Consider the following 25,246-nt stretch of genomic DNA (forward strand, 5'->3'; position numbering starts at 1 on the left):
GACACTCAACTGGAGAAGTAAACGTTTGCAAGCAGCTCTGTGGTATTTTCTGGCACCATGAGTGTCTGTTACACCACTCAGTATTTTCTTTCCTTTCTTTTCTCTTCCTTTCCTTTAAAGCTAACATCCTTTTCCTGTGCCTGAGGGAGAAGGCAGCTGATAAAAGCCGAGTTCCTGTTCACAGATAAGTTTAGAAGGCAGCCAAACTCAGAAGTTCCTTGAATAAGTTATATCCCTACCACCTTTTTTTTTTTTTCCCCCTCCTCTGTTATAGGCATTCCACACAGGAACCAGGCTCACATTGTTTGATGGCCACGGACATTTCCACATTGGCTGGGAGGGTTGAAAGCTTTTTCCGCTCTTTGTTACAAATCTTTTTTTTTTTTCCTTCCTTCTTCCAACTTTTCGTTTAAAGAATATTGCCAGGGCATTCCAGCACTAATTCAGGCTGCGCTCCAGCGAGAAGAACAAGAGACAGGTGTAATCGGGTGGGAAAAAAGCCCACAATGCTAGTGAAGGTTTTGCTCATCTGTAACACAATAGGACTGGCTAAGCTGGCCCGGCACATCGACCATCACGGCTACCACGATGTTCCGATGCACGGCTCAAAGGCACAGAGCCACCAGATCCCCACAGACCTGGAGAGGACTCTGCTGCAGGAAGAAGAGGGCTCCTGGGAGGCAGCAGGGCGCCGGGCAGATGTGCCAGAATACCCTGTGAGTATTGCCTACCCACACCAGGGAGAAAGAGAGCAGCTGGAAGCTGTCAGCCCGCCATCCCAAAATGGGTGAGTACCCAAATATGCATGTTCGTGCTCATGATGGAGTCACGTATGATAAACGTGATGAAAGACCATTATGGATAAAGGTTTCTCTTTGAAAACCATTAGATTTTAGGGATCAGTCTGCATCCAAATAGAAGTTTAATGTGTTCTAATTACAGGAACAGAAAATATAATCGCTTGTGAAGGATGAAACCACAGACGTGGCTGACTCTTTATCCTAAAGACAGCAGGATGGATGTGGTGCCTGGATGCACCTGGCATGGCTAAGCCATGAGGCAGTGCCCTGCAGCTCCCCTGTAGCACAATAACACAGAATACTACTTCAGGCACAGCAGAAGTAGATAAAATTCATTCCTTTTTCTCTTCACACACCAATGGGGGTTTTTACCGACTGTGGCAACCTTTGCTTATCACCAGAACATACTCAGCTCAGACCTGGGCCTTGGGGAAAAGAGGAAGATGAGAAAAAGAAGAGTGGGATGTTAGCAAAACAGGAACAGTAAGGAGAAAATGTGAAAGGAGTAATAAATCAGCATGATATTACAAATTCAAGCTTTCCCCCACCAAAAGAAAAAGGAGAAAACAAAAAAGGATTTTCACATGCTTCTCATGATCATCTCTAGCTGTGTACCTATTCAGAGTAGATAAAGCACGTACTTCACCAGAAAGGTTTCCAAACGCTACGCGTTTTGTGAGTTTTACAGGGCATGTAAGTAGGTCCCTGAATGTTTTAAATAGATGAAAACCAATCAGGACAGGGAATGAATCTTTTATAGCACTGATGGAAGGCTACTGCTCAGGACGGCTGGAACAGCAGCACGGTGAGTGCTGTTCACAGCTCACTGCTTCGGGATGCTCTGATTCTTCTCTTCAAATGTTCTTGGGGAAGGGAGAGAAGGGACCTGGAAAGACGCTGTAAAACCGCGTTCATGTCACAATTCCTTTCCACACAAACAAAAGCATGCCATCTTCTTTCTAGATCTCATCTACCTGTAATATTAAGGCCTCCCTTCTGCATGTAGTAGAGCGCAGGGCTTACAGCCCTGTTTTCCTTCATACTCCATCTCCCCACAAATCTGTATGCCATAGCACTAACCTCCAATCATTTTCTAAGTATTGACTTGCAGTTTTCTGTTGGACAGTAATGGCACACACTTAATTCACCAGCTGCTGGTTAATGCATTTCAGACTCTAGCAGAGCAAGGAAAGCAAAACAGAACCACCATTACCATGGCTTTGTGTGCTATACTGCAAGGTGACAGGCATTTGATGGCTTGTTCAAATGCTGATAGCAATCTAAAAGCTACAAAAATTCAGAAGTGTAAAGAGGTACTTGTAGAGGTCAGCAAGGCACTGTAACATACTCTCCTAATTAGGATCTTTTCCTTTGCTGTGTGGCTTTGTTCAGCACCAACTTGTGTAACGCCATTCGGCACAAGCTGTTACTCATCCTGATTTCCTCCCAAGAAGAGAAATGCTTCCTCCTTTTAAGGAGATGGTTGCATAATGAGTCAAATCACAACGCTCTTCCCTATTAAAAAGCAACGTTGATGACTACACGCAGTCAAGATCTAGCCTGCCGGTAGCTTCAGGGTATTCGGTCTTTTGCTGGAGCAATCGCAATTAGAGTGCGCAAGCCCAGAAAGGTGGCACATCTCAGGAAAGAAATACAACGTTTTCAGAGGAGTTGTACCCAAAATTGAGTGGGGAGAGCATATACACTAACAGACAGCACAGGTCTGCTTGTGCCTGTGCTCCAAATTCTTAGTGTTGCTGCAGATGGCTGAAGGAACGAGCAAGGAAAGCAAGGGAAAAGGCATTGGGAATTATGAGGAACTAAGAGACACGGTGAGATCCAGACACACCACTAAAAGCTCTGGGGTGACAGAAACCAACCACTGGTCCATGGTAACTCCGTGATACGTTCCTAGCAACATTTAATGATTTTTCCCCCAAACTCTTGCTGTTTTTCTTACGTGTTAGAAATGATGATTGTTACAAAACATTCTTAGACCTTTCCAAAATAAATGAGTATTATTTTTCTCATGGTCATTTGAATAATTGGAGACCATAATGATTAATACTCCCCAGGCCATTGGAGTTCCCTGGGTTCTGTTTCAGCATGTAAGGTGAAATGACTCACTGAGGCCCAGTCATATGCTTGGATGTGTTATGTTACTACTGAATTCCTCTCAGAATAATGAGGTTATTCTAATCAGAGTTTTAAAATAAGGCAGTTTTTAATGAGAAATGTGTGGATAGTAAAGAACAATTTCAACTGTTTGTTAAAGGAAGAGCAAGGTAAGAGATTGGTATCTCAGCTGTTGCTTGTATCCGAGCACTCTAGAGAAGCTGTGCTTGTTCAAAGTTGGCAAGTGTTTGTATGTGCTATTTGCAAAACCAAAAGCAGCTCATTTTCCACAGGAAACCACCTTTCTGTTTTCCTCCTTTTTCCCAGAAACTACGTCTTGTGCAATTGATCAGTTTGACACGACAAAACTTCCTTATGGCTGAGACAAATGGATCCATGAGTACACAAACTTACCAGCAGAAGTAAAAAGGGAAATGTAAGCACAAGATCTGTAGTCCTTTAGCATCTGTTTTAGGCACGGAAGCTGAAGAGTGAGAACAGTAAAAACAAGTTATAGATTTCATAAATATACAGTATATAATACCCATAATTCCCATGCAGGCTCTAATCCAATCCCTGTGCCTGCAGCATAGAATTGCCTGCAGCAAAGAATTGCACTGACAACTCAGATTTCATGCGCATAATATTCATATTTCTTTAAAAAAAAACAAACAACAAAAACGAAGCATCTAAAAGGTACAATTCCATCACATGTTAGCCTGGGCAGCAAAGCCCAGAGTTCCCTGTATCCTCAATTGGCCTGACCTGTCAAGTAACATTGTAAACCAGATCACTTAAGTGTTCCAGATTAAAAATAAGCTCATGAAAAAAAAAAAAAAGAAAGAAAAAAAGAAAAAAAAAACGCAGAGGCTATTTTTGACTTTACCCCTCAGTAACCACATTGACAGAGCTGATCCCCAAATGGATGGCTCACGCAGTGAAGGAGAAATGGAAGTGGTGATGAGGTGGGGATAAGCAGAGGAGCTAAACCTGGCTTCCCTTTCTATGACAAAGTCATAGAATTCTCCTCTTTCCTAAAGTGAAATCACTGTCAGGTAGCTCCTGTCTTGTGTGTACTGTATCTCCATCATGGCAGATATTTTAGTGCTCTTTTCTCCTTTATCCACAATCAGATGCTCAATCTCCCATCTATTGCAATTTTTCTTACATTTAAAATGTTAGGGGGGGCAAGGGGGCGAAAGGAACCTAATAAAAAAAAAATCCTGAGTCCTGATAGAAAAGGCAAAAATCTGCAGAATAAGTAGATCCTTAATCATGCTGACTTCTGTCAAGGTTTGTATACACAGTTCTGTCAAGTCACCTCTTGATGGGAGGAAGGCTTCCTGATGTCAGCCAGCAGTGCTGTTATCTCGCTGAAACACGCACCTCTTCCTTTAGCCCTGCACTGAGACAGCCACAGAGCTGGTGTCTGTGATCAGCCAGGGTGCCCAAAGGGGGAGCACCCATCCTTCAGAGTGCAAAGAAGCAGAGGAAACCAAAACAGACTCTTATTCTGGGAAAAGTCAAAACAATGCCCAATCTTAACAGCCCATTTTCTTTTCTGCTTTTTTCAGGAAAACATCCATTGATCTGATTAATATCAGTTTCACACTGACTCATCTATTTCTTCCACATTAGAGAGGGACTTTCTTAGGATGTTTATGGGATACTGAAATTTCCCACCAAAGGGGAATAGAACACAGGCTTAAAATAAAGCAACTTCTGGATTAAATGCATTTTAATGTGATCTTCAGCCCCTGACATCCTGCACACTAGTGGAACGGCCAGAGTGCTCAACAATAGCTTTTGTAGTGCCAAGTACGCTAACAGAAGCAGTGGCTTTCCTATCAAAACTTGGCACTTGGCTCCTTTCAGGAGTTTTGGAAATCTTCAACTCTCTTGCTGAGTTGCACGTCTGCAGGTGGAATGGTATTTGTGTATTTGATGAGCAGTTCCTGAAGAAACATAGCTTCACTGAGCTCAGTACAGTAGTTATCTAGCTCTCCACATACAAAAGATTCTCTCATTTCCATTGTTACATGGGTCATCAGTGCAAGCTGTAGCAATTTGTTCCTTCAGAACGTAGCAAGGGATCTTTGTTTAAGTGTAGTGACAGAATCCAAAGCCTTCCTAGAGATGAGGGTCAATAACCTGAGAACCTAACCCTGAGAACTGGCTGACTGGCAGAGCGCAGAGGGTCGTCGTTGGTGGTGCAGAGTCTGGCTGGAGACCTGTAACCAGTGGTGTCCCCCAGGGGTCTGTGCTGGGTCCGGTCTTGTTCAACATCTTCATCAATGACCTTGATGAGGGTATAGTGGCAACCCTCAGCAAGTTTGCTGATGATACGAAGTTGGGAGGATTGGCTGACACGCCTGAAGGCTGTGCTGCCATTCAGCGAGACCTGGACAGGCTGGAGAGCTGGGCAGTAAGAAACCGGATGAGGTTCAACAAAAGCAAGTGTAGGGTCTTACACTTAGGGAGGAATAATTGTATGCACCAATACAGGCTGGGGGATGAACTGCTGGAGAGGAGCTCTGCAGAGAGGGACCTGGGCGTCCTGGTGGATGACAGGTTGGCCATGAGCCAGCAGTGTGCCCTCGTGGCCAAAAAGGCCAATGGCATTCTGGGGTGCATTAAGAAGAGCGTGTCCAGCAGGTCGAGGGAGGTGATCCTCCCCCTCTACTCTGCCCTGGTAAGGCCTCATCTGGAGTACTGTGTCCAGTTCTGGGCTCCCCAGTACAAAAAAGACAGGGATCTCTTGGAAAGAGTCCAGCGGAGGGCCACAAAGATGGCAAAGGGCCTGGAGCATCTCCCCTATGAAGAAAGGCTAAGTGAACTGGATCTGTTTAGCCTTGAGAAAAGAAGACTGAGAGGGGACCTGACCAAGGTCTATAAATATCTAAGGTGTGGGTGGCAGAGCAGACAGGACGAGGGGAAACGGACATAAGCTGCAGCATAGGAAGTTTTGCACGAATGTGCGTAAGAACTTCTTCATGGTGAGGTGACGGAGCACTGGAACAGGCTGCCCAGGGAGGTTGTGGAGTCTCCTTCTCTGGAGATATTTAAGTCTCGCCTGGACGCCTACCTGTGCGACCTGGTGTAGGGAACCTGCTTTGGAAGGGGGGTTGGTCTCGATGATCTCTAGAGGTCCCTTCCAACCCCTACAATTCTGTGATTCTGTGATTCTGTGAACCCTCAAACAAGCCCTTTAGCAGCCAGCCCTGAGCAAACCGAAATCTTTTGCTGGGAAGAAAAGATGATCAGGACAAGCCTTGCTGCTGAGTGAGCGCACACAGTTTGGGAACCTTGTCTTGTTCTGCATCTTTGACTGGCTGGCACAAGCACAGCTATGCTGGCAGGGAACACCAGCTGCAATCCCACTTCAAGATGAAGTGAGTGCGCTTTTATCTGCAACAATCAGAAGATGAAACCCCAGTTTAAGCTGCCCTCAGAGCGGGCTGTAGAACTTGCACTGTGCTGAGGGAAACATAAGGAAGGAAACGGCTGCGAATGCTTTGCGAAGAGAAGAAAACTCTTGCACAAATTTCTCTGCAGTAGCTGTACAACAGGTGGGATTGCCTCAAAAGCCACTGCAGCCAAGTCTGCTTTCTCTGAAATGCTGCTTGCTGTGAGGATCCAAGTTCAGGACTGGTTTTACTCAGGAAGCCATCATGGCACTATAGTCACGAAGCATTCTGCAGGACAGGCCTCAGCTGAAAATGTACTGACTGGCATTACAGCTGGAATAAACTGGGACACTGGGAGACTTGTAGTACTGCAAGGAAATCCACACGCTTGGCATTGCTGCTCTTTCAGCCGAGCTTGTTATGGTTAACTGCAAATCAATCAGTCTACATTCATCAAATCCCAGTGAGAACCAGTGATGCTCAAGGCATGAGGCACAAAGTTCCTGCCCACGAGGAGCATTACCCGTAATCAGGAAAAGAGGGAAACAGGAGAAGTAGTTCCTGCTGCCTGGCTGATGCACACTGCTGCCTGCTCAGCAGAGCAGAGAATTCACTGATGTGCTGACAGGACACCAGCAATCACACATCAGCTGCTAATTAAAAACAAGGGCACACCTTGTTCCTTATGAGAGCCAGCACCTTTTTAAGTACTTAATCCCTTTGGCACTCCCCAGTGAATTAACTGATGAGTCTTTCTTAAAACTGACATGCACAGTCCCAGTTTAGACTAATTTAAATGCAATACTTTCCCTCTTTTTTAAACTGAGTGCTCTTTCATTGTCAGTGCTTTGCACTGTGGGAAAAACAGAACACAGATTATTCTACTGCTAAAGCCTGATTTTTTTTCTGCTTCAACTGGAATAAGTCAGGAGCCTACACAAGTTAGTGGGGAATCACTTCAAATTCAGAGACCAGTCACAGAAACACAGAATTGTAGGAATTGGAAAGGATCTCTGGAGACCATTGAGTCCAATCCTCATGCTAAAGCAAGTTCCCTACAGCAGGTCACACAGGGAAGCCTTGAGGTGGGACTTGAATACCTCCGGAGAAGGACACCCCACCACCTCTCTGGGCAGCCTGTTCCACTGCTCTGTCACTCTGGCAGTAAAGAAGTTCTTCTTTCAGCTTGTGTGGAACTTCCAGTGTTCCAGTTTGTGCCCATTGCCCCTTTTCCTGTTGTTGGGCACTGCTGAAAAGAGCCTGGCCCCATCCACTTGACACCCATCCATTAGATAATTACAAGAATTGATAAGATCCCCCTCAGCCTTCTCTCCTCCGGGCTGAGCAGCCCCAGGTCTCTCAGCCTTTCCTCGTACAGGAGATGCTGCAGGCCCCCTTCCTGGCCCTCACTGGCCTCTCTGCAGAGGTTCCCTGTCTTTTTCTTGAACTGGGGAGCCCAGAACTGGACAGCCTTCTGTTGTCATCTAGTAGCACATCTTAGCAGCAGTAATTGCATATCTGGTGCCTTTTGCACTGTACAGAAAAGGAAAGAGCTATGGGCCTTAAAAGACTTGCGCTCTGTCAGTAATAGTCACGATTCGCTGGGCAGGAGTTCTCAAAGTAATTATAGGAACTGCCTTCCTTGAGAACAGAAACAGGAGGAAACTGATGTGAAGGACAGCTCTGCTGCATGAGCACAGACAAAGGAATAACAAAACTCATGGAAAAACAACATCCTGCAGCTTTTGTTCAGGCAAAAATTCCACTGACACAGCAACTGTCTAAAATGATGCATTACAGTGACAAGCAGGAGACCACCAATAAAAATGAAGTACCTGGCTGTGCTGGGGGACATTATTCTCATCTAACATCATGCTGCTCTTATCAGTTGTAGCACTGCGCGGAAAAGAACCAACCCTGTATTCATTGTAACAAAGTTATGGTCACTTTGCTTTACCTCCTGTCCTGCTGCTGTGATAGCAGGATGTCTGACCAAATTCTGACATCACAAACAGAACTGCTTGTGTTTTGCTGTGTTTCAGAAAAAGCAGGTGTAATATCCAAGAACAACAACAGCAAAACCAACCATCCCTAGCATCAAAACAAGCATCCTCAGTCCTGGTTTTGTAGGGCTGACTTTGGTGTTGCTCCAACTTGCAGTTTTGCTATAAGCTTCATCATCCCCCACCCTAGAAATAAAGCTCTCCTATTTTCCTTGTAAAGCAGCTTCTCCTTGGCCACAGAGGCTGGAGTTGAAAGGAAACCCTATTAAAGAGGATGAAAGCAGAGAGTGCAAAGCTGGTGGTATACTCAGTGAGTGAAGCTACACAATCACAAGGGGGAGAAAGTACAGAAGCAGAACATAAAGCTTCTGTGTCCCAGAAATAGGCCGAATGAAGTTCTCTTTGTGAAAGGGCAGTCACTGAGGCTTCACAGCCCATTGGTGTCAGTGCAGAATTCCCATTTGTCTCACTGTACTTCAGATCAAGCCTCTGTAAGTCTTTAAAATCGTTCCACTTTAATGTTAAGGAATGACGTATTTCCCTCAAGGTTAATACAATTAAGGAGTATTTTTAGTAGTAGATAGCAAAGTTTCCTTAAAGGAAGCATTTGACGAGATATATAAAAATACTGCAATAAATGTTTCACCTTTGGGCACATGTATCTATATTGCAGCTCTTTGCAGATAGGAAAAATGGGCCTTACATATTTACTCAACGAAATAATACATTTTGATAAATTGAATCCAACTCAAATCCACTAAAAACTGTTATGATTAAAACCAAAGCATAATATGATATTGCCATTCAGCTTCACAAATCAACTTTTACATTGAGCCAGGGAAAACTAGCAAGCAGATACTAAAGAAAAAACAAACATACAGAAATGTGACTACCACTAAAGGCAGCTTTTATGCAAAGTATGTCAAATTCCTTTTGCTTCATATTATATGTCCTACCTAATGCATAATTACCCAAGCAGCAGGTTGGGGTCAATTTCTGACACAACATAACTCTCTTCTATGGGTGAGAACCTAGAAGTAAGCCCACCAGATACCTACAGCATGGTAGCAGGTTCTGAAAAGAATCTTCTTATTTTCTATTAAATGTGTTTGTGCATTTATATCTGCAATAGTAAAACACTCATCTTGCTCACACAGGTTTGTGCATGTAAACATTTCGTGTAGATTTGTAAGGCTTATGTGACCAAAAGGACTTGTCTGGGAGCCACACACAGTGGGAAAAACGAATCGGCACAGATGATGATTCATGGGGCGTGGGTTGTTTTCATCAAGAAAGAACAAAACATGAAAGCAAAATAATCATATTTGAAAAAGTGATTTCCACATGGGATGTGGACCCTTGCTGGGATCTGGCAGGCACCCCACTGGGCAGGTCTGAGGCCCTGCACCTGGCACCAGTGCCTGCTTGGCTAGCAGCGTGCGTGAGCCAGGTTATTTTGCTAAAAAAAAAAAATAGAGCAGAGAGGATTTGAGCTGCAAAAGCCACTCACAGCCATGGCTTGCTGGGCACATGGCAGGGGACAGCTATTTTGGCTTGGAACCACAAAAAAAGTGGCAGCAGACTGCTTCTGCACAGCTTTCATGCCCGTCTCTAAGAACTGACCAGCTTTGCCCACAAAGGTGTGCTTGCTGACATCTCAGCCATGCTGTACCTTGAGAAGCTGGCTGCAGTGAGTGTGGGGAACTTGCCCAGCTTGCCCAGGCTGTCTGCTTTCCCTCTCCAGTTTCCTTCCCTTCTCCTGGCTGCCCCGCTACTCTCCCAGCTGCCATGACCACAGCTTCTGCTTTCGTGCTCAAGTCGGTTCCCCATTGTTTCTGCACTCAGACAAGAAAGGCAAATTTTTTCCATATATGCTGATTATCAGAGATTTAGTTCCCGTGTTCCCATTTAAAAATATACTGCCTAAAGTTCAGCTGTTCTTTATCAGGCACACCTCTCCCCCACACAATGCTCTGCTCCATTTTAACACAAACCTTTGGAATACCTCGTGATCCTTCCAAATACCCTGTGGATACAACTGGCATTGTTCAAGACCTGATCCTGCTTTTGTTTTGAAAAACTAGTCTTGATTTCTTGTGGAAAAGGAGTTTACTAATATGCACAATGACACAAAATACTTTCTATTCTCTATTTCTATTTTCCCTCCAGGCTTTAAGGAGATACACGGTGTTTATTAACATCTCATCTCCCTGCAGGTTCTCTGACCCAGCAAAGCTTGCACATCCTTTTTCCCCACTTCACTCTGCATTGGTGCAGCCTCACCTCAACCACTGTGTGCAGGTTTGGGCACCGCAATATAAGGAGGACATAAACCCCTTAGAGGCCATCAAAGGAGTGCTACAGAACTGATGATCTGATGGAACCAGGGGTTGGATGCAAAAATCAAGATGGCCCAGTAACCGATCAGACGTAGCAATATTTTGGAAGACACCGATTATTAACTGAGTTTATGTAGGATTAATTTTCCAGAAGCACTCAGTCTAGACCTGATGAGTCAGTCGTGAGGCATCTGAAATGGCAACATGCCCATCCAGGCAGTTTGACATTTAAAGCAACATTAACCTGCAGGTTATAATGGGTTGGAAATTTCTCCTGCTGAATGAAAAGGCTGGAAATGGAACTAATGCGTCAAAGTTCAGACAATCAACCCTTCTGTTAGAAACTCTGATAAGCATCCCAAATGAAAACAAAGGAACAGAGAGTCGAGGAGGGGGAGGCTAGCAAATATTTTTCACTTTCCTCATCATCCAGCCTAAAAAACAAAGCTCCTCTACATTTCACCCTTCTGTGACACTTTTACAAGCAGAAACTTTAAAAGACCTATTTGAAATTCCTCTTCTTCCCCAATAGGAACTGGTGTTCTTTCATGCAGTCTCGTCTGGTGACATACATTGAAGCCTGCATGAAGGAGAAGTACATTGTCAACTCCCAGCAGCCCTGCCCAAACGGAGCTCCAGATTGCCAGAAGATCATGTAAGTTCCCTAGATGAAACCACTAGAGACAACAGGATATTCTCTGAAGTATCTAAATTAGATTTTCAGAACTACTTACTGGTACGTTTTTAAAACAAATCAAGCACTGACTTAATTCAATACCAGGGTGAGGTAATGTCTGATTTACGTACCTATCATAAGGCATTTAAGCAACCTGGGATAATTATTGCCTTTAAAAACCATCAAGTATAGGACTACAAGGGGATTAAGTGATTTTTCTAATCAACATTAATTTAGGAAAAAAACCCAAAACAATCACATCTTTTTCACAATTTTCGGGTCCTAATTATACACACACAACTTAAAAACAACAACAAAACACCAAAAAGCTCTGCCTGTGACCATCAGTGAGACTTATTCATAGTTACAGATACACAACTGCCCAAGGGATTATTCTTATTTCAGAAGGACTGGCTGCCCAAAGAGCACAGGTGAAAGCCTGTAGGATGGCTCTGTAACAGTAAATATTAGAGTTCTGTTGCTGATAATTATGGATATTTGCCAGCTGTAACATCTATTTGAGACTCCTGTCAGATTACTGCAACATGTTGGACAAAAATCCCTACAGGACAACAAAGAGGAGGGGGGTGAGGTAGACCAATGCAGACTGCTACCTGAACAGTAGGTACATTCTGCCAGCACGTATGAATTGGCACACACCTCCTGTTGCAAACAGCAGTTCTGAAAACCAATCTTATGCAGAAAATAATATTGCTGTCAACTGCTGCTAACATGTTTTACTGAGCAGTAATGATAAAATATACGACAAACTTCTTAACCACATTCTGCATTAGTTATCTAGGACACCATTGGCACCAGCCTACAGTTAGTCAGTGGATCTGCCCCACGTGATACCAGCTGACCATAACTTGGAAACTAACACCTGGACCCTGCTCCCCAGGTACAGGACAGCCCTGAAGCCAGTCTATCAAGTGAAACAGAAGGTTCTGAAGTCTTTGCAGTGGAAGTGCTGCCCTGGATTTATTGGGAAGGATTGTGAACAACGTGGTAAGGAAAGCCAGAGAGCGTGCATAAGAATTAAGACTAAACGACATTCACTGTGGCAAAAAACAGCTTACCTATTTGTTCCTCTGGTTTGGGAATTGATGCTTTATTTTCTTTGGCATGCTATGCCCCAAATCTCTGATGCCTTGCAACAGGAAGGAGGTGTAATTAGCCTTAAACAAGGCTAACAGCAACAACACTTTCCTCTAATCTTCACACTTGGAGAGAAGCATTGGTTTACCGGGGGAGCTGACACATGTAAAACTCCATCTATGAAGCTTATGAAGTCTCCATCTCTGCCTAAATCCACATAGAAAGTAATGATAAAAGAAAGTAACACCAGCATGCGATATGTCAAAGAATTAGTTTAGAGGATGAAGTAATTTTGGGGGGAAATTGCCAAGCGTCCAGTTTAAAGCAAGCCTTTCTGTGCCATGAACCACCACAGCTCCCTGTACTGCTGAATATTGATGGCAGCAGCTGCTAAATAAAAGGGTGCATGGGGGGGTGGGGGGGAGGAGAACAGCACGGTTTAAAAAGTGCAATGCTTCACAACACTCAGAAGATTTAACAGAACTCTTCATTCAAAAGTGGAAGAACCGATATTGAAATAAAAAGATAATTCTCCATAGTAATTAAGGCGTTAAACAAAGAAGTCAAACATTCAAACGAAAATCTTGGTCCATTTCACCTACCCTAATAGGCTCCTCAGAAAAGTTTGGAGTTCCTGTTTATATCTCTATTGGCTTAGGTTTTTTGTGCAGATAGCTCCTCTCCACAGTTCTTATCTCTAAGGTAATTTATCAGCCTGGCTTCTATTTATGATGATAGAAGGCTATTACCAAATACAATGTGTTTTGCTTAGTCTCTACTCAGTTATGCTCACAGACCAAAACCAATTGCTTCATTTTTATCTCTTTGTTGGTACAGCTCCACCCACTGTAGCTGGTGCTACAATACCAGACCATTCATGTAACTGGAACAGGAAAGAGGAATTTGCAGAACTTTTGATAGGACTCTCCAGAGAAAAGCATCTATTTGTAACAGACTAACTTCTTATGATCAGTAACTCCGTATGAATTTAAAAACCACATCCCTACTGCACAGCGTTATCATTTACAAGGTGTTGCATTTTGGTGCAGTACCACAAGTGAAATTCTCCCAACACAATGTTCCTTATCCTAAGAAACCTGCTCTGCAGAAGCCAGTCTCCACATCCGTCACACTGCAAGTGAAACTGCACATTCTTGCCTTATTGAACTGCATTAATCTCTGCATTTAAAGTGTTTTCACAGATATATCACATCTCAATTGCAGATCCTAATGTCATTCCAGCACCGAGAAGTCAAACTGAAGGACGACAAGAAGAGTCCTCAAACCACAGTATGTTCTTGAACTTACATAGCTTGCCATTCTCTTCCATCTCAAGTCACTGTCTGAGCAAAAGACAGATTTTCAGTTGCTCCCTTAACATGATAAACTATGGATAATATCTTTAGCGAAAGCATTACTTGGGAAAGTTTTTACACAACTATGCATCGTTCACTGCCATCTATGCGTGTTTTTGCTATAAAACTATATGAGTGTTCTCAGCCAAGAGTTTCACAATAGTATGCTGGCTGATCATCACTTAAATCTAGTGAGCGTGGCAGCTGGTGTTAAACCCTTCATTAGCGTGGATGTTTAATTCCTTGTTCTGCTTGGTGGATTCATAGGAAAGCACTTCAGAAGATTTACCAGGAAAAAAATCTATTCCAAATGCCATTTTAGAGCCACTACCAGTAGCTTTGAGAATATTGTTATGAGATACCCTAGATTCTTATCTCAGGTGCTCTATCTAGCCAATCTAATGTCCAAGAAGAACCTTTCCTCACTATATGGCAAATGATGTGGCTTGTAGTGCTACTAAATATCTTCCAGCAACTGGGTTTAGGATAGCATTACAGCCCTGAAAGAGAGTCTTCCTTACACTATGCTCTCAGCACTGAATGAATAAACAGTTGCTTTAGAAGACTCAAGTTTATAAAACATCAGCTTGAAAAGTCAATTGTAATCCTGGAAGGGAAGAGGTCCCGGGGATGGCACAGTTAAGATACACTGGGTCTTGCAACTCAGCATACACTTTTAATTCTTCAGCTCAAGTTAGCATGTATTTATTTAGAGTAATATAAGTTAAAGGGTCCCTCTGTGAGAGCCAGCGGTGACACCTAACCCTTATGCTCTTGAATCTTTTCTCTTGAATGTAACACCTTCATTGCTCCTTCATCCTGTCCTTTTATTCTGGGTTGTAAAGCTTAGCTATCCTTCCTGTCAATTGGCTTGAAAGCAATTATTATTTCAGAATGTTTTTATGGCATGGGGAGGTATTAAATGAAGAATATTTTATCACCATCGTGGCTAGCATGGTTGAAGGTCTTGTATTAATATTTAAATAAATTTTCCATCAATGCGGAAAAAAACGTTTGCAAGTAAACTGTAGTTAAGCTGCTATAAATCAACAGATCCCTAAATGTCATTACAAGATTTCCAGAGCAAAAAAAAATACACTGGTGTTCTCAGAGCTCACAGGTCTTGTGGGAATACGTGTTGCTGCAACTTCATTGCATGACACTTTCTTTTTGAATCTTGTGATTAGTGTCAACACCAGTGGATTCAAGAGAGCTGTTGGAAGTCATTCAAAATCAGGAGGCATTACTGGATGATCTTCAAAGTGATATTCATCAAGCAGTCAGCAACTTAGCTGACTTACAGAGGATATTTGAAAACAATGGTACAAGCATGGTGTTAGAAGTGAACCAGAGCAATGAAGGTGAGAGGTCTGATGTAGAATTATTACCATGTCAACAGGCCCTGTAAGACCATGCAGATCAGAAGGAGAACCTGAGAACCAGAATACACTCTAATATCCCTTGGTCTGCAGGTTGCTTCCAAAGAGAGAAGAAAATGGGTGCAATTCCAATACAAAGTGATGAATTAAATCCAAGCAGAAGTCAAAATGTGAAATTAAATTAAAGGCAGATTTCTTCATACTCTTCAGAAATTTTAGAATCTGCCGTAACCACAGAATGAAGAGATTGCTTACACTAATTTTTTAGCTTACTATTCTGCTTCCATGGCTTCTTTTCTACGAGGATGCAGAGTTTAGATGTATTCTTTCTTCTTCTTTTCAGACTCATAGCCTGATGTGCTGAATCTCAGATTGGTACACATAGTAAAAATACAATGTACGCCCATTTATCTGAAACATTATTCCTGCTTTATACTGCAGTGGAAACTTTGGTCTGAATAGTACTGAATTTGAACTGCTAATCTGAACCACTGACTTACAGAAACGTCTTCTAGTGATACAGCCTGAACTTCAAGTCACTCAGTTCATATGCTCAAGTTCAAAATCAAGCCTTACTCTAATTCACACTAATACAGACTCCTCATAGATTTTTCAAGTTATTGAGTCTCTGCCTAGGATGTGCAGATGCTAAGATGCTGTGTAACTTTGTGAAGCATTAGGGACATCATAGAAAGCATCAGACAAATAATGGTATGAGAAAACTGCATAAGCAAGAGCATATCAGATAAGAACTGTTGTGAAAATGAGCAATTACAACCATTAATAAAACTGCTCTACAAGGTCTAAAAATGCAGTGTTTCTCTGACTTAAATGGGGCAATCAATACATATCCAAGTTACAGCCTGCAAACAGAAACACAACATGTTTTGCATTAACCTTGATTTAAATAAGGTTATTTTTGCTATTATAAATAATTCAGCATGTGCTCAGATTTTGGGAATTAAGATGGCAGTTACTGAAGAAAAATATATCCTTGAGTTACCTTGGTCAGATTAAGATGCTTTCTTAAACAGAATTATTGTTATTATTAACTTTGTTTTAACAGATTTTCAGGAAAGGCTTCTGCGGCAATTTTTGTTTCCCCACATGGAGAATTTTCTAAGGAAACATTTGAACCCAATGTGGGCAAGCTTCAACAGAAGCTTACAGAACCTCTCCAACATAGTAAGAAACCTGTCCCACGATGTGGAAACCAACAAGAAAAGCATAGAAAGATTCCAACAGAGCACTGTGCCTAAAAAAGAATTCCAGGAGCTGGGAACTAAGTTCGAATCTAAAGTCCAGGAAAATGTGTTGAAAGTTGATCAAATAAGAAGAGATATAGAGAATCAATTGCAAATGCAGCAGGCTAGTATTGAGCATAACCTCACCATAATCAGGGCAGATACTGACACAAGGCTGAAGAAGCATCACAAGATACAGCAGTCCCATCACTTAGCTTTGAACAACAACATAACAAATATGAAACACGAGCAAGACAATCTTGAAAATAAATTTGAGGCCTTGAAAAAAAATTTAACAGAACTCTCCTCGCATCACAGTCCCAAAGATGAAACTACACAGTTAGCCATCAGACAAATAAATGACATGCTGGCAGGGCATGCAAAACAGCTTAAAGAGCTCTACATGGAGTCAGATGTGGCCTTTCAGAATATTGCAGTTTTAGAGAGATGGTTTAAGGAGTTGAAAAAAAATATCTCCAAGTATAGGCCTGAAGATATTTCAATAACTTTAATGGAGAAATCAGTTCTTATTGAAGAAAATAAAGCAGCAATGGAAAGGCAGATATCAGAGATGAATGATACTCTCTTAAATCTTCAGGAAAACTATTCAGATCTGTTGAGATATATGGAGGAATGTAATTGCCAGAAGATACCTTCTGACACCAATATACTTGAGGAAGATTTAAAGAACATCACTTATTCCCTTGAGGGCCAACAATCAAAGGATACGAAGCAGTTAGAATCTGTTTTCAAAGATCTCTTGAGGAATGAAATCGAAGAGCTCTCCTCAGCCTTTCCATTTATCCATCAGTCCCTTAATCTCCGTCAAGAAGAAAACAGACAGCTTCAGTTGCAAGTTGCATCTTTTTCAGAAGACATAGGCCTCTTGAAGAAGAAAGATGAAGAAATTCACAGACACATCAAGTACCTCAACAGTTCTTTCGGCTCACTTTTAGAAGACGCCATGCGGCACGAAGCTGCACTGGAGGCTTTACTGGGAGAAGAGTTTATGGAAGTCCTATTTGAGGAAGATCCCAGTACCCTAATATCATCAGTAGTTCAGCTGCAGGAATTTCTGAAAGAGATCTCAAATAAGCTCCAAAACCAAAATATGACTTTAGAATCTCTTGTAAAGAGATTCCATCGCTTGGAGAGAGGACAACAGAATAATCACAGTGTTCATGCATCTTCAAAGCTTCCCAAACAGGAAACTCAGACACTCTCTGTACTGGATGAAGCTAATCAGCTCAGCAGTGTAGAACATATGGAACCTAATCATGAGGCTTCCAAAGATGACTCCTTGCATAGCTCAACGTATAATGACATAATGACTCTGAAGAATGACATCAAATATCTGAGTCTGGCAATCGAGAGACACGAATCCAGAAATGACATGAGTATCTGCTGTAATCATACAATTGCAAACGTAGTAGAACCACTTAACACTTCTGTGGAAATTATCTCAGGAGATTTAGCAACAATTAAAGAGAAGCTGGAAAAGCATCTGCTGATTTTCAAAAAGCTGTTTGGAAGCGATGAAGGATTACTTGCCTCAAATGTTAGTCTGGATGTTGCAAAGATTCAGTCAATGCTTACCAAAAAAGTGAGAAGGCAAGAGAAAGGTCAAGACAAGCAAAGAGACAAAAAAAGGCCTGAGAAGCAGAGAGAAAATACACAGATAGTAAGTGGAAGAAATAGAGTGCAGACTGAACTGCTGGAAAAAGGTAGGTTCTTTTATCTTACTTGCTCACGTGCAGCTCTAGCTTCTCTCTGGGCCCTGCTGCAAGTAACTCCCATTCTCTCAAAAGCATATAAATTGCAACCTGCCAGATATCCTGTGGGATGTTTGAGGGAGATATTTTGATATCTCTGCCTTTCCATCTAAATAAACTGTTCGACTGAGAACCAAGTCAATACACTGGTACATTTTTTCTCAAAACCAGGGAAAAAAAAACATTATAGCTGCTGTGTAATTCAACCTTAGATATTTAGAACCCAAATTTTGTTTGTAGATGCTCATGTTTATGGAATTAACTCTTGAAAAGCTGATGGGAAACACTGGGCCTCATGGTTTGCTGCTTCTTTCTCAGTTATTTCAGTCTGTAAGGGGTATACTCAAAGCATCAAACCCTCATCAGTCTGGACAGATACATTAAATTAACTGCAATAACTTGTGCAAGTAGAACAGGGAGAACTGCCCAGAGTGCAATCTCTCTCTTAGGGCTAAGGTAGGTTTTTGTCTTATACTGCACTGATGGATCAGTTTGCCAAAAGCACCATGTAATTACAAGTGCCACAGTTCTACCACTGGCTTTTATGATTCAGCCTTTGCTATGGACACATAACATAGAACAAAAATCAGCCCCTTTAGGCAACTGTGCTGCAAAACTGGAGTTAAGAATGAATAAGCAAAGAACATATTTCAAATTGTTTTCAGGACAGCAAAAAGAGTGCAATTTTTTCTCTCCTGGTTGGTCTCACCCTTATGCCTTTCTAAGGATCCTGATCTAATCTCTTTCTCTTCCCACACAACAGAATGCACATCTAGAGAGCTTAAATGACTTTAAAGGAAAAATCACTGAGCCTTGTGCTTTGCTGTGATATCTGCCTCGTCTCTATAATCAGCTGTTTCGTCACTCCCTCAGTCTACATTTCTTTTCCCTCAGCTATTTCTGGCCTTTATTTTAAAAACAAGAACAAAAACCTGCAGTTAAACTACTATTGACTTTGCTTCTTTCCCATGAATAAGGTGCCTTACGTGCCAGCAAAACAGAATTATTTTCTAAAGCATGTTTGTCTTTCTACTAAGAATCCTAAAGTAAAAATATTACTTGAAAAAAAAAAAATAGAAAAACAAAAGCCTATTCATGTCATAGGATCACACTGAATAAATCTTTTCTTTAGTTCAGGATTTTTTATTTGTGCTTGACTACTTCTCTAAAAAAGAGAATTGCAAGATAACTTCCCAACAAATTTGAAAACACATGAAAACAGATCACAGCCTAGAAACTACTGGAAATATGCAAACAGAACTCCTAACAAAATTTTCAGTCCTAGAAGCTCAAATGAACACCGCACTTCTTTTTAATAGCAAGAGTGGTTGTTAGAAGTAATTGGAAAAGTTTATTCATCCGTATCAATGATGATGAGGCTGAAACAACAGGAATGCTCCCACCTTTTGCAGCTATCCCAGCAGCTGAGGTAGGCAGGCTTTCGGGGACTGCAGTGCAGTGCTCTCACACTTAATAGAAAGACCCCAGTCTCAGATCATGATTGGAAGCAACCCAACTGACTTTCTGTAAACCACAGCATTTCACAGCCTTGTCTGCATATAAGTTCCCCACAAAGCAAGTTTTCTGCCAAAGTTTCTCTGTGCCTGTTCTGGGCACTTTCAATCTCTCAGTGTATGTAATTTGAGAGTAGGCTTCAGAACAGGTTCAGGTAGTTGACTGAGTGCCTCATAGGTGCATGTGTCTTTACAAACTCCCTGCTTCTGTTAACAGCTCTGGGCAAGAAGGACTAGGAAAGAAGAGCATTCATACTCAAAAAGCATTTCATATTTTCAGGGTTTTTTTCTTCCCCTTATGTGAATTGGCTTAATTTTATGTCTTCCTCACCTTGCATTTTTGATAGTTGCATAAACAAGTACCACTGCTCTTGTCTGAAAGAGGAAAGGTGTTTTGGATCACAGATAATGTTTCCAAAAGACTTTATCTAGAATTATTAATTGGCTGCACAGCATCTAAAAACTGAAAGTTTCCATCATGACTCGGGCTCCTGAGCAAATAAAAAGCAATAGCTGGGAAGAGGAATGCTCGTTGTTGAAATACTGTTATTCTCTCTTTTTCAGACTCATCAGTAGCATTCCATGTGGGATTCTCAGACAGAAAGGATAAAGAAAAAGCTCTGAAATTTAACGAAACATACCTCAATTATGGAAACAGCTATTTTCCTGAACATGGCTACTTTAAAGCACCGCACAAAGGCGTCTACCTGTTTGTCATCTCTGTGGAGTTTAGTTCAGGACCAGCACTAGGACAACTCTCTTTTAGCCGTGGGTACAAGAGAACTGTCTCAAGTAGTCAGAGGAAGACACCAGATGGAAATACTGTAACTTCTTTTGCTATGGCAGAAATGGAAAAGGGAGAGAAAGTATGCTTCGAATTGCTGCAGGGCACTGTCAAGAAACGGAGTCCACCTGGGACAACAATGAGTGGATTCCTACTATTTAAAACATGAACAGTAACACTGTGTTTTACTGATATTTTTTCCATAGATGCAATGGATCAATTCACTATTGCTTCATCTGTGATGTATTCAATCCTACTGCATGTGTTTAAACATAGCACTACTCTAGGTTTGTCTTCATGCTTCTTTTCTGGAAGTGTTTGGCTTTTGATTAGTTGCTAATGAGCAGCAATGGGATTTTTAAGTGATGACCTAATGGTTTGGATTCCAAACATATCAATACACATTCTCAATTCCTTCCACAGGGAGAATTGCACCTAATTAGAACAGATGCTTTGCGGGGCTTTCTTCACTTACAACTCATTTCTCTTTTTCTCCTTTCTCATGAGACCCCATCTGGAGCACTGCATTCAGCTCTGGGAACCCCCACATAAAGAAGACATGGGTATCTCGTAGCATGTCCAGAAGAGGGTCACAGAGATGATCAGAGGGCTGGAGCACCTCTCGGATGAAAAAGGCTGAGAGAGATGGGGTTGTTTAGACTACAGAAGAGAAGGCTCCAGGGAGACGTCGTGGCCATATTCCAGTATCTAAAGGAGGCCGACAGGAAATCCACAGAGGGACTCTTTATGAAGGGGTATAGTGGCAGGATAAGGGGTAACAGCTTTAAACTAAAAGAAGGTAGATGTAAACAACAGGAAGAGATTATCTACTCAGAGAGGCACTGGAACAGATTGCCAGGAGAATCTGTAGATGCCCCATCCCTGGCAGGTGAGGCTGGATGGAGCTCTGGGCAATCTGGTCTAGCAGTTGGCAACCCTGTCCACAACAGGGGGGTTGGAACTAGATGATCTTTAAGGTCCCTTCCAACTCAAACCATTCTAGGATTCTATGAAAAAAGAATCCTTCCTGTGGCAGATATTCCCATCACCATCAAGGAAAAACATTTCAGACTACATATTAGCAATGACTTCTTTTTTTTTTTTTTTTTTTTTTTTTTTAAGTGGTTGCTCAAAACCAAGAAGCCAAGACAATTTTGCTTTTCTGTTCTCTGTGGACCAAGCAGAGCGTCTTGAAAACTTCTACAATTCACTCTAACTCAACATTTCAGTCTGTATGTAACACAAACACTAGGAAAAAAAATAATAATAATCGATCAAATCCAATAAGATGCACCCTGTACAGCCTTTGTAAGCAAGGATCTTAGAAGCGGCTGAGCCTCCCTCCTTCTAGACCTGGTATATTTCAACAACACTGCAAAACTTAGTAATAACATAACACTGTTAGGGTGTATTAGATATACATTCCTAACGTAGACATTAGGAATATGTCAACAATAACAAAAAAATATTGCTGAAAATATAGTTTATTTCTAAGGATATTCCTGTTGTGAATGCAGCCCAGATAGCCCAACATTTAGTAGTTTAAAATCAATTGAGTGAGCAAACTAAATTAACAGCAAGTAGACAAGCTCACTGGCCTAATGTCATGGTTGAATATAAAATAAATTTGTAGTTAGAAAAAAACAAAGAGCAGAATTTGTGAACAGTAGAGGTCTGAGTTTAAAAAAAACAAAAACAAAAAAAAAACAAAAACAAAAAAAACACCTCAGAATGGCCACATCCTGAATTTTTCCTCTGTCAAATGAAGCATCTCCAAAGGTGTTCATTTTGAAGTTCTGTTCTTTGTTTTCCCTAGCACGTTACAAAACTATATAAAAACAATTCCATTGGCAAAATGAAATGCATTTTAAAATCTCCAATGCTTTTGATGAGATGAATTCCTAAGATGTATTTTATGCCCTTTAAGATAGCGTTTTCTGACAGAAAAATATCTTGCTGTTAAGAATTTTTTGCCCCACCTATTTGTATTCTACACTACAAGACAATTAAAAAGCATTGGTACCAATACACACTACACTCAAGACAACGGTTTAGCAAGTACCTGTTGAGTTTACAAAGTGGTTTTAGTTACTGACTTGCTGATAAGATTGTTATTTTCCTTCTGGATTGGCAACAACAACAAATAAGGATCTAAAAACTAGTATGATTAAATGCCTTCTACTGATTCAGAAACAAAAAGCCACAGACACAGATGAAGACACAGAAATTCAGCATCTCTGGAAAAAGAAAATGCCATTTCTGACCTAATTAGCAGTTTATGTCCTCCTGCCTACTCCTAGCCAGTAGTCCCACTCACATGAGACTAACTGGACAAGTCTCCCCATCTGTCCAGCAAGGAGTCAGTCCTTGCACTGCTCTGCAGTGAGCAGCATTGGGTACCCAGGAGCTCAGTCATCTTCTGCCCTAGACTGCCAAAATATCTGAGGAAGGAAGAGAAGAAAAATGGCAAGAGGCAAAATGTCAAAAAGGAATAAAACCATCAATTTGTAAGATTGGGTTCTGTTAGTAAAATCTATCACAAGGAGGTGACCCAGACATTTTTTTACTTTTTATTTTACCAGCGGCCCAGCTATGGTGTCTAGGTGCTGTCTAGGTCAGGAGAGAGTAAGGACCCTCTTGCTTTTCAGTGCACACTAATCCTGCAGGTACCAACCAAGTGCTATAGTTAAATACATCAAGAGAATATATATATATATATGTTTTCAAATACACTTGCTTGCTCTTAAGGCTTTGACAGAAAACTTCAACTGGAATGACAAGTACACAGCTACTTGGAAAGAGGCAAGGTAGGTAGCAGCTCAGCAGGCAACAGAGAAAGGCCTGCATGTGCGATCTCTGATCCTTGCAGTTCTCCCAAGTGGGATTTTTCAAAGTTTGGTACTGCCATGCTTAACAGAGTTATTGTTGTTGAAGAATAAGGCAGGTAAGTTCAGAGATCGACTCCAGAGTGAATATAGTGTTAATATAAAGACATTTTCATATTTGTATGCTTTCAGTATGTGTTCAAGTTAACCACCTGCAAACACAAAGAAGGGATATCTGACTGGAAAAACTCTTATTTTTACATTCTGAAGTAAAAAGTGTAGGAAGGATAATGGATTCAGGCATTCTATTGGCAGAATAAGCCAGAAAGTTTGTCTTCCTTCCTAACTGATGAGGTTTTTTATTTGTTTGTTTTTGCTTTAAATACACACCTATTGAGCACTATCACCAACGTGAGTCTCATATTTAAAAATACTTTCCAGCTTCTCTTAATACTTTCCCAAAACCCTGTAACGTCCAGAAATTATTACCAGTAGTTCAAATCTCCAAATCATAAACAAGCTATAAAAATATTAAAACAATAAACCCATGCCCTCTATCTTTGAACATCTTTGCAAAATCTTTTTGCTACTGAAGCAAAACGCTTTATGAATGTACCTTGCAGTGCTTTGCCTTTCAAAATTAAAGTTCTTTAATTTTTTCCCCATTACTATGAGGAGCTCCTTACTTGGCTCACAATTCAAGCCCTCGTGTATCAACTTCTTATTTTGTGTATGAATTTTCTATTTTATTATCTTTCTGTAGTTGATCTCACCAAATCCTGCAGTCAGATTCATCTGAACCCATCTCACATGCCCACATCCTGCCTCTGAAGTCCATGGTGGTCACCCCTCAAGAACCAGTTTTATAGGGGTGATCCACTCATATTAGTGGGCCTCTCAGGAATCTGATTCACACCTAGTATGAAAGACTTACTCCTTTAACATCAGTGAGACAGACTAAAATAGTGCTTTGGGGAGCAGTGAAGATAAAGCTAGAGAAAGGATTGATGGAATTTATGGAACTGAAATCACTGGTACTTCTGCTTTTACTTCAAGTTCATTATTCGTTTCAGAAATTACTCAGTGTGCTTTTACTACTTAGTATGCTTTTTGGCTTTCAAACAAAATGTAACTGTGAGGGTGTTAGAGATGCTGCTGGACACGGCTTTCAGTTCTTAAGAACTGATGTGAGTGTATTAGTGAAAAAACTTAATACGAAGGTGAAAAGCAATTACACATCAACTCTATGATTTTGGTATTTATCACTATTAGGCAGTAGAACTGATTTTCAGCCACCAAAACCCCCACCATGTTTAAAAGGATTCTCATATCTTTACGATATACCGCCATCCTGTGGCCTTTTCTAGGAGCAACATTAGGTCGCTTGGTCCAAAAAAACACCCTGGTGCAAGATTTTAGCTACTCACAGTATTTTCATTATGTCCTCCTGTGATGTGAACATAAGAAATCCCACTGTCTGCATCACAGCCATGCTAAGTTCAATCACTGAATACGTTCTGTCAACTACAGCCATAATCGTGACAGAAAATTTACTCTTTCAAGATACTAACAGTAAGAAGAGCAAATCTTTGGGCTCTGTAAATTATTGGTATTACGTGCAAAAATAAAAAGGTTTTTTTTTCAAAAAAAGGTTTGAAAGCAGATAAAAATATTCTACAAATCTAACGTGAATTTATCGCTTCAAAGAAAAAAAGTTTTATGGTTATTTTTACAATTTACTGGTTAACTGCTTTTGTGATGCTTAGACATGAAACCCTTATAGACATCGTAAAAAGCTATCTCTAAAGCAAAGATTCTTCCTGATCAAAACATATCCTTATGTAGACAAAATGATTCAAAATTGACCTTATTTTTTCCTCCTTGCAAACTCAAACTGACTTGGCTGCAGTTTAGTAGCTGGCACATTTCTGCAAT

The 25,246-nt window shown here is 41.2% G+C and overlaps 1 protein-coding gene across 1 annotated transcript; it reads left to right on the top strand.

Moving 5' to 3' along the window:
• Positions 1 to 169: 169 nt before the first annotated feature.
• MMRN2 (multimerin 2) lies at positions 170 to 24,961 on the top strand. Its single transcript, XM_010714182.4, has 7 exons — positions 170 to 787; positions 11,197 to 11,319; positions 12,242 to 12,348; positions 13,663 to 13,728; positions 14,981 to 15,154; positions 16,239 to 18,140; positions 20,267 to 24,961. The coding sequence occupies exons 1-7, from the start codon at positions 507 to 509 to the stop codon at positions 20,653 to 20,655; spliced, it is 3,042 nt and encodes a 1,013-aa protein (XP_010712484.2). The 5' UTR covers positions 170 to 506; the 3' UTR covers positions 20,656 to 24,961.
• The last annotated feature ends 285 nt before the right edge of the window (positions 24,962 to 25,246 follow it).

Source organism: Meleagris gallopavo, chromosome 8 (assembly GCF_905368555.1).
Source record: "Meleagris gallopavo chromosome 8, MGAL_WU_HG_1.1, whole genome shotgun sequence".
NCBI classification, from domain to species: Eukaryota; Metazoa; Chordata; class Aves; order Galliformes; family Phasianidae; genus Meleagris; species Meleagris gallopavo.

Bases quoted from the DNA above. Each gene is read 5' to 3' on its own strand.
- MMRN2 (XM_010714182.4), top strand. From the start codon at position 507: ATGCTAGTGAAGGTTTTGCTCATCTGTAACACAATAGGACTGGCTAAG. The intron at 788-11,196 runs GTGAGTACCCAA...CTTCCCCAATAG, and splicing joins AGCCCGCCATCCCAAAATGG to GAACTGGTGTTCTTTCATGC. The intron at 11,320-12,241 runs GTAAGTTCCCTA...CCTGCTCCCCAG, and splicing joins CCAGATTGCCAGAAGATCAT to GTACAGGACAGCCCTGAAGC.